General features: G+C 48.2%; 1 protein-coding gene across 4 annotated transcripts in view; it reads right to left on the bottom strand.

Annotated features, from left to right (window-relative positions):
* Nucleotides 1–372: 372 nt before the first annotated feature.
* GALNT13 (polypeptide N-acetylgalactosaminyltransferase 13) overlaps nucleotides 373–10,030 on the bottom strand; it is a 127,715-nt gene continuing 118,057 nt past the window's right edge. For 3 of the 4 annotated variants that reach the window (XM_032189990.1, XM_032189988.1, XM_032189989.1), the window contains exons 13-14: nucleotides 8,685–8,714; nucleotides 373–4,137 (exon numbers count right to left, since the gene is read on the bottom strand). In XM_032189990.1, coding sequence (XP_032045881.1) covers nucleotides 3,997–4,137; nucleotides 8,685–8,714 — 171 coding nt within the window. In that variant the 3' untranslated portion in view covers nucleotides 373–3,996. The remainder of the gene's footprint in view (nucleotides 4,138–8,684; nucleotides 8,715–10,030) is intronic. The other variant, XM_032189991.1, reaches the window with a different exon arrangement.

Here is a 10,030-nt window from a genome sequence, read left to right as displayed (position 1 = left end):
TCAAGACGTAACTGAAAGAAAGAAAACCCTGAGGAGCTGAGGAAAACAAGCTGAAAGACCTGAGGAGCTGCTGAACACGACCACACCGATGTGCCCAGCTGCACCGCTCCTGCCTTCACCTCCCAGCGCTCACCGGGGTGGGGATGGGAATGGGAATGGCTCTCCTGACAATTTCCAAAGCTGCACATGGGAACAGGGGATGTGGAAACAGGGAAGTCTAATTTTTAGCACTGGAAGTCTAATTTTTAGCAGATTGTAGCACTTGACCACATAACGACTACGTGCATCTAGAAAAAAACCAAGGCACCAGAAGAAAACTAAACCAGTATATTTTAATTCTACAAAAATGTATAAATATTTAAATGTACAGCAAAGAGTACCAGTAGACCATTTAATAACCGTTACAACATTTAAAATGTGCAATTATTTATCCACAATCTACTTTTACAAATTTAAATTTTATGTTCCTAGCACTTCATCAGGAGCACTCGCAAGCAGGTCCCCAAAGCCGCCCCCTGTCCCTCGGTCTTCTCTCTTGACCAAACGCCCGGCACGATCCCCACCTTCCTCAGGTGACTGCGTGCCTCAGGTCTTCCAGGGGACCCCCGAGCAAGCTGGCCCGAGTGCGTGCTGTTGGGGGAAAAGAATAAATGGGGGTGACAACGTACCGGAGCGGTGGTGCTTGAGTTGTTATCAAATGTTGGGAAAGCAGCACTGGCACGGAAGCCACGCGAGTGAGTGAAGACACACTGCAGGTGCCCATCCAACACCAGCAGACCCGGCGGCAGCTAGTGCTGGCAGCAAACCAGACACACTTTGGGGGTGCAGCGTGTCCTGTGGGGATGGCACCGGGGGCTTGGGGTTGTGGGGACAACCCCAGAGCCCTCACGGTCAGGGCAGGTCTCCAGTGAGCTGGCACAGCACAGCACAGCACGTCGTGGTGTTCAGCAGTGCTCATGAGCTCCTTTTTGGCTCCCAGACTGTTCAAAATGAGCAAACTGGGCAGTGTTCAGCTCTGAGCAGAACCCAGACACAGCTGCCTGGGGGAGGCTCTGCCCAGCACCCATGGGAGATGCAGCCAGAAGGTGCAAATAAAAAAATCAGAACATACCATTTGACATCCAAATACACAGTTTTTCTTCAAAGCACTCTTCCTATTAGAGTGTAAGGAAGAAAGAAATCCTTCTTGTGGCTGGGAAATATGTGTTTGCAGGAAACTCACCCGTGACTGCTAAAACACCTCGCTGTTTCAGCTCTCGGCTGTCCCTGGTTTCTCCTACCTCTGGCACTGGGACACAAACAAAACTCCTGCTGCATGCAGTGCTTATGGCTCACCTTGCTCTTCTAAATGTTCCCCTTGCTGATGCCACCTTGCATTACGGCCGGCTCATTTCATCAAAGCAATTCTCAAAAAATACGAGAACCAGAAGCATTTTTTCCAGTGAAAACAATAAATAATCATATTTAGTATCTGGAGAGTTCTCTTCATTTCAAACACTTTGTGCAAATAGAAACCAGTCCTCCCAACACCTTTCTGAGACATTTTATAAGTGGGGAACCAAACACAGATCAGTGCTTTTCAGACATGGTTTGTGGCTCTGAATGCTTCCCTTTGCACCTCAGACACTGAGAGGCAACCAAAGGAAAAATTTCAAATGATTTTAGCCAAATTTTTTTGCCATGGTAATGCAGGAATTTAGTGGTTGGAGGAAGGACTGGGTCCAAGTGCTCAGTAACTTACATTCATTCAGTAAATCATGCAATTTGTCATCCCTGACGCTGTATCAGCATTTAAGGTGCCGCACACCACCACCACCTCGTTCTGCACAACAAGCTTTACAGGACGCTCTCCTGGAAGGGCTTCCAGGGTTTCTGCATTCGCACAAAGGAGGTAGATCCAGGACTCAATCCCTCAAAGCCGATGGAAATACTCGCTGTGACTGAATTAGGCAGGTGCTTTGGTGCTTTTTCCTAGGTCTGAGCGTAATGCCAGACGCCGGCCACCCTGCCAGCGTGCTGAAGGCTTGCAGCAACACCACTGCAATTGTCAGGAGCAGGGGTACTTGCTCACAAGCTGGTCAGATAGAACAAATCCATATTTCCCTTCTACTTTTCTCCAGCTAGTGCACAGCAGTCCAGCCACAGATCCATGGATACGCCGGCTGCACTCAGACTAACAAAGTAACTGCACTTAGCCAAGGGCGCACACACTCTGCATCAGCCTTTGTAGTAATTCTAAGGAGAAAAATACTCTTTTCTTCAGCCGTGGTTGGGTTGCACCCCCAGCCTAGGCAGCTGCAGACTGGCTGCACCTCTCATCACCTCCCAGCAGCGATGCCAAGCAAAGCTCTAGACCCAATGGTGGCAGTGCCAGAGGCTTCGTGGCTGTGGCCATGTGCAGCTGGGGGAGCTTCCTCGGAAATCCTGGGGGTTGCCAGCAGAGCCTGCACCACTGAGTGTGCTCCCTAATGCTCCCGGGTGCTGCAGGACCTCCCACAACTCTTGCTTCTGCAATGGCAAGGAAAAGCCCCGGGGCTGGGTATATCCTCTGCCAGCCCCAGTGGCTGCACGCCTGGTAACAGCCCTTTGGAAGGAGATGGAGATGGAAATTTAAAGCAAACTTCTGCACGGAGGTTGGTGTTTACATTTGTCTGTGATGCTCTTCCTATGAAGCAAGATTATATTCTTCTGTTTTGCTAGCTTTTAAGCCCTGTTGTGTATTTGGGGGGGGATTTTAAGATGGGAATTGGAGGTGCTTGACCCTGCTCTGAGCAGGGAGGCTGGATGGGATAAGCCTCCCATCTGAGTTGGCCTGTGAGCTCCCGTGCATGCACAGCAATCACTTTTCAAATTCAATAGGCTTCAAATTTTCATTTAATGACAGGTATCAAGAAAATATGGATGCCCCATGGATTTGTAATACCTACATATGAGAACATTAATCCATAACGATCTAAATCTCTGCTGCCACGGCCAACAGAACCACCACCAAGGCGATGGGACACTTCCCCATACCTGGCCACGGGCTGGCATCAGCTCCTGTGGTGCCTCCAACACGACTGCGTGTCACCAGCATGTTCTTAGTAACCACGCTAATGAAAGAAAAGGATTAAGCCACAATTTTTTAGAAAATATAAATAAGCATCTGCCATCTCTGTTGGAGCCAGAGCTGGGACCTGACCCGCAGTCCTGCCCGCTGGGCTCAGGGTCCCCGGCTGAGCGCTCTGGGATGCTTCACACGGGATGCAGGTATGTAGTGCTTGAAGGTAGCAGCTGCAGGCAGGTTTCAGCCAAACACCCTTTTTTTTTTTCCTCTGAGAGGGCCAGTTTTTGCTACTGCCACTGAGGCAGCAGAGCCCCCTGAAGCTTCCCAGGTGTGGGGCCCCAGCCATTTGTGGTCCCACTGCGGCGATCTCATTTTGCACCGAGCTGAGTTGCCAAGTCACGTCACTCCTCCTTAGCATTGTTCCAATGTCTCTTCAGTTATTTCACTTATTTTCAGTTTCTGGATGCGCTCTTTGCTCAGTTTTGCTGCTTTTCCAAGCACTGTGTGCCGGGATTCCACGTTTTCCAGGCACCAAACACTCTGCACGGTGACCCTGCCGCCCCTCCAGAGCAGCGCTCCACCGAGCTCTGAACAGCAAACCCAGACCAGTGCCCAAACACAGAGTCCATAAAGCCTCTGACAGAATCCTTCCCAGTGCCAGTGAGCTTCGTAAGGCATTTTACACTGTGCCACGGTGTCCGACACGCACAGGAAACACCCTCCCTCCCCACCTCTTTGACAAAGGTTCATCAAGGTTTCCCTCGCAACATTTCTGAGCGCGCTTGCGTCGAGAACTCCACAAGTCCCGCCACTCACAGGCTCCCACGTGCTTCTTTCGAACAGTCACGGGTTCCAAAGGGGCACGTGGAGGCCCGTTGCCCCCAGGAAAGCCCACCCGGGGCCTCTGTTCTGGCCAGGAGGAGGGGAGGAGGAGAGCCCTGGCGGGCCGGTCAGGCGCCCAGGGTCATGTTGCGCAGCAGCCACTGCTGGGATCGGCTCCCGGCGCACTCCCGCATGGTGGGCACCATCTTGTCCTCCTCCGACGGCTCGTCCAGACACTGGTTGCTGTTGACGTGCCTCAGGGTGAGCTTCTGCAACAGAGAAGAGCGAGAGCCTTCATTACGGTTTGTTCATTACTTCATTACTGATGGTGCGAGAGCACCATCACTACTGCTGAGAACGGATTTGTGAGCTGTGCGAGTCCTACTCTAGGCACTACACAAGCCACAAGACGAGCACTCATCCCTGCCCCATCCCCGCTACACCACTCACAAAGCTCTGAGACCCCTACGTGCCCCTTGCTGCCCCGAGGGGTACCCCGCTCACCTTCTCTCGAGTGGTCAAGCCTGGGGACTGAGTGCCGCTGCTGACCCCAGAAACAAATAAATGCAACAGAAAAGTACAAAAGTAAGTGCAAGCAAGTATTAATTCAAAGCAACAGTGGTTTGGGTTAAGGGATTTAGGCTCCGACAACCCAAACATGCATGCGTTTCAGGCCAGTGCATTGCTAGTGCAGAAATAATTGCTAATGGGAAACTAAAACTTATATTTGCTTAGAATTATATTAACAACAGTAACGTACTGGCAAAAAAAAAAAAATCTGTTTTCAATATATTCTTTCTCCTTTTGACACCTGTCCCTTCCATTTTTGTTGACTACATGACACTATATTTCTAGGGGATGGAAGAGTCAGAAGGGGACAATAGGAAATAGAACATATTTGGCAGAAACAATGTTCTGCTCCAAAGCACTGGGAGGACATACATGAAGAGTTCGAGGGAAGCTGAGCGTAAAGTTGGGGACTTTGACAAAACTGGGCAGGCACATTGGCAACCGAGGAGCTGGTGTTCTCTCCGTCCCTGTTCTGGGGCTGATCTGGGGTTTTGCACACAAAATCCCAGTACCTCAGGCACCTTTGGCACGAAGCTTTGCAGTTACTCCTTTACTGCTATTAATGCATTTGTTTTCTAAAAGGCCCTTCAGTTCCAGAAAAAAACAAAACAAACAAAAAAAAATTTATAACCACATTACACGCAGACTTGCCCATGCACCCATACAAATACATGTGTCAGCAGCTGCCCCTGTGTGACAGCAGTGTGATTTACACGTGGAAACCACACAGAAGCCACAGGGAGAGCAGTGCTGCAGACAGATCCATGCAGGGCTGGAGCTGATGCTCGCCCCGTGCTGGAAGTGGCCGAACATGCCTCACCGGCTCCCCATGGCAATGCCCCATGTCATGCTGCCACCATAGGAATGGGAACACCACGTCCCCTGCTCCCCGTGCTGGAGATCAGGGCACGGCTCACAGCAGGGCTTCCCCAGGCACACCCTGCACAGCCCAGCAGCTGCACGATGCGCGCTCACCCCCTGCCTGTCTTGCACGCTCAGTATGGACTCAACACTTCTACAGCAACCATCTGCTTGCTGCTGCCCCTGGTTCAGAAAACCAAGGTTGTGCCCTGTAAGGACGGTGCCCACAGCCATGCTCCCACCCCACCAGAGCCCCAGCTCGCACGGTGCCATCGGCAGCTCCACCTGGACCCAACCCCAAGCTGCCCGTTTTGGCACTGCTTGCTAAGGAGATGCTGCCCCACGTGTGGCAGGTCCTGCAGCAGCTCTGCTGCCCCACAGGGTTTTATGGACCACGTTCTTCTATGGCTTGTAAAAAGGGACAAACTACCCTACCTGAAGTAGCACCGTGTCGCACTGCCTGATTCTCCCAAGCTGCAGGGCGCTGTCAGAGCCGTCTCTCGGAGAGGACAGACACTGCGCCCCTACCTCGAGTCATGCACACGGGGTCAGCTCAGAAACAGCTCCCTCTGATGCAGTCTCACTGCTAATAAGCCCCGTCTGGTGTTCCAATCAAACTGCAGGGCGATGCACACATCCTGCCACCAGCTGAGGTGGGTTTCTTACCCACACACATACCTGGGCTGTCGTGGTGTGCAATTCCACACTGCCGCTCCTACCGCACCGACACGTCATATATTAACACTCCTCATGTCTGTTATGGATATTCTGTCCCTAGCTCATCCCCAGAGACTGGCTCGTCAGTTTAAAGCAAACTATTACACAGTTCTCCAAGAAAAGCCTACAGACACCGTAAGAAATCATCGAGGGGCCATTTGCCATGCACCCAGTGATGAATATAAGGCATTCTGCTCTAATTATGAGAGGAAAGAATTAGCAGTGCTAACCGAAGTAGCTTGTTTACTAAATAGCACTGCTCAAAGCATCACTGATTCTTCACTTATATTGTTTTAAGTGCAATTAAACTGCTATCATTTTCCACTATAACCAGAAACGCAAGCGAGGCTAAAAATGCTGCTGCTGCCTCCATCAGCTGTTCCCTTCTATTCAGCGCATAATTTCATGCTAGGCTACCATATCATTGGGACTTTCAACTGTCTCATATTTTTTTTTCCTTCTGTGTTCTATCATTATTTGTGCTATTACAAAAAAGGTCTCGTTTGCTTGGGAAACAATTAATTACTAGGCAGTATGATACTCACAGAAGCCAGCCCTGAATTCTTATTTTACTCCACCATGAGGCCACATGCACGGATGCGGAGCTGGCTGTAGAGCCGTTCAGATGCCCATAAGGAGAGCAACACGCACTCTGGTTTCAATGGGATGCACTCAGACGTGGAGGCAGCATAGTTTGAGGTGAGAAAAGCAGCCCCCACCTGCACTCTGAAGCTGTGCTGTCCCACTGCGCCCCGTTATGATGTGTGTACATCAGCGAAACCACCCAGGAAAGCAAACCAGAGGCTGGCACGGTATTTTGACTCCTCGACTCGTTCATGTTTTGGAATTGTCTGCTGATCAACACTAATATCTCTAGAAGAGGGTTACTTAAAATTGGGAATTTTCAAAATGAATGTGTCTCAGGAATATCATGCAGTTGGCATTATTTGTACGTCTTGGAATGGGGATCAAACCCTCAGCTATCGCAAACAGTAACAATGATGGCCACACACACAGATCACGGAGATAGCTCAAGGCTGCTAAAATAATCTAAAAGCAGTTATAATTAATAACTAACACTAAATGTATACACTATTATATATACACATACACATATCTCTGGAAACAAGAACAGAATTCAGTTGAATTAAATAGGCAGAAGATGGAAAAGCATTTTTCTGCAAATAGCTTAAATCATCAGACGTTATACCTGCTTTACATGCTGTACTTGGATATATTTGCATTAGACGTTGTGTTTGGATACCAACCTCTAACGGGTTGTTAAAGGAAATAGTCAGTGGGGCTGTAGAAAATGTTTCTAAAGACTTCGAGCCTCGTGTAGTTCCTTAGCATCCAGGTTTGCAAGGGGCTCCCGTTGCAAGCCTCCACGGTGGGGCCGTGGGTGCCATCCTCTATCCTGCTGAGCGTCAGGCACGACTGGGTGATTATGTGCAGGAATGTGTGGGTCTGCGTGACAGAAAGGTGGTCAAGGTGAGCACAACCAGCAACACGAGGACAAGAGCAAGGGGGGCAGCAGCAGACTTTGACTGGATGTCCGTAGCAGCGAAGCAGCTAAATCTAGAAGCAGCACTCACGGGGGGCTGACGGATGGTGACTGCCTGTGAACACTGCTGTCAAAGGGCACTGTGAAAGCCCACGGGGCCAGCTTCTGAATCCTGCCCCCAAGTCTCTAATCCTGACTTTCCCTTCACATAACAGGGCTGGGGCAGAGGTGATGTCTTGGGCTGGACCTCTCATTGAAACTATCTTTGCATGAACCACTCGCTTCAGTCTTTTTTCTTTACTAAGGGAGAAAGTAAAGCACATATAAAGAGGCCACTAAAAATATCAAGAGCAAATGTCCTTACAATGTCACTTTGAGTGACCCGCATGAACACTGATGCTTGTTTTCCCTTCATTATGTGTTATTGCTTCCTGCTCACTTCTGTCTATGATTTTTAAAGGAAAGCAGGGGTACAGAAATTACAGAAATTACTTCTAGAAGTGATGATCTCTCTATGTTGCATGTCTATATTACACTTAATGCCTAAATTTAGCAGGTTCTTCACACGTGTATAATTAGTATTAAGCATTCCTTTGGCAATGTGACCAGACTGTTTGCTCCGGTAGATGAGACAGCACGGTTAGCTTGGGTAATCAGAGCGAGCACTGACTGTGGAGTATCTATACTAATGGAAGTACGAGATCATTTGTCCACTCTTTCTCATTTTATTAAACACAACCTTCTAAGAAGGTAATAAAAAAACCTGTGATGTCTTCCATACTCACTTTCAAGGAGCTGAGTAAGTCCTTTCACACTCTCTGTTAAGATTGCAGTTTCAAGGAAAATTTGAATTATTGGCCATGAGCTGCTACGTTAGAAACCAGTCTGACTACAGCAGCTCCAATGGGTTGCATAATTTTAAAAAGAGACGGTCACAGGACCTATACTTGGTTGAGAGATGCAGAACAGTAAGTATTTCTGAGTTACTGGACTTGAACACTGGTTTTCCCTACAAACAGCAGCAGCCTGACACCGCAGACAACCCACAGCCTAGCTACAGAAAGGTGCGACACGAGCTGCTTGTAGGCAGCACCGCCGGAGGAGAGAGGCAGGGAGGCTCTACTCTAGGGTTTGGCACAGGGCTGCAGCTGTTTCCAAACTTACCTCAAAGCTATATTCCCATTTACCAGCATACTGACAGACAGGGGAAAAAAAATGGGAAATTGGATTCAGTGACTCAAGACACATTTTTTGCGAAGACCTTCATCTTTCAGGGAATGCAAATTCAACAGCTTTGCGCAGATGTCATGTTTAGTGACAAATATAACAGCAATTATGCAAGATTGAATCCTGACATCATTATTCATGTGAGAAGAAATGAAAGTATTTTCTATCAGATGGGACTTTTTTTTTTTTTTTTTTCCCTAAGAGCATTTGCATATGTTATATGTCACAAGCATTCACCATGCTGCACAGACTAAAATCGGCCTGGATGTCGCGGGGAGACACCGCAGGACTCCCCAGCCCCGTGAGCACAGACGCAGCTGTACTCTGCAGGGCTTTCCACCTCCCACACCTTCTACTCGTTTCCCATCCCCATCCCAAAGCAAGGATCACTTACGCATTACAAATACGTTATAAAACACACGCTGATGGGAAGCCTTTGAAAGCTAAGAAATTCCAACCTGACACATCCCATTGATGGAGCTGATTTATACAGCCGCCCTGGCAATGAAATAGGCAGCTTGAAAAAGGGCCAGGAATTGTAATGGGCTGTTGAAGAAGCAGGAAATGAAAGCATTAAAAATCAATAATAGAAAGCAATGGATTTAAAAAAAAAAAAAATCAAACAAAATGAATTTCCTGCCAAGATGTAAGCACGTTCACAAAAAAAAAAAAAAAAAAAAAAAAAAAAAAAAAAAAACCCTCTGCAGTTTAAAAATGCTGTGAACTACTCTTGCTTGAAACATTCAGAGCCAGTTTGCAGGAGAAATGAGGCAGCTCCTGCCCTGTACGGGGCTCGTGCAGGCTTTGGGCTTTGCAAAGAAAATCAGTTTGCCTTTTAAGCTTGGTTCAAAATAGTTTATAGCTGCACCTGACACCCAGACCACATACTGCTGTGCTCCCACCACTCACTGTACCTTGGTCCTTCCCACAGCTGTGAGCCACTCACCCAAAATCTTCACTGATGCTGTGATTCAAGCATCACTTGCACTAAGAAGCCCAATTCTCTCAGCACTCCTGTAAATTTTCAAACTGGGCCATACATGCTTCTGCATTCCCACTCTCCTGGCAGAAACTACTAAGCATAAAATTCACAGAATTAATTTTTAATATATTTTTGTGGTGTGTGTTTTTGTTTGTTTTGTTTGGTTGAGAAAAACACAAGAATAGTTCAGCTCTCTGACCATTCATCTAGCTATGTGACATGGCGATAATCCCTGCTAACACCACCTTAAATGTTTGCTCTCTCAAAGGTGAGATCTATCAGCTGGGAACCACGATGTTCC

This window comes from Aythya fuligula, chromosome 6 (assembly GCF_009819795.1).
Source record: "Aythya fuligula isolate bAytFul2 chromosome 6, bAytFul2.pri, whole genome shotgun sequence".
In the NCBI taxonomy this organism is placed as follows: domain Eukaryota; kingdom Metazoa; phylum Chordata; class Aves; order Anseriformes; family Anatidae; genus Aythya; species Aythya fuligula.
The sequence above is the reverse complement of the archived record's forward strand: the minus strand, read 5'-3'. Positions and strand labels throughout refer to the sequence as shown.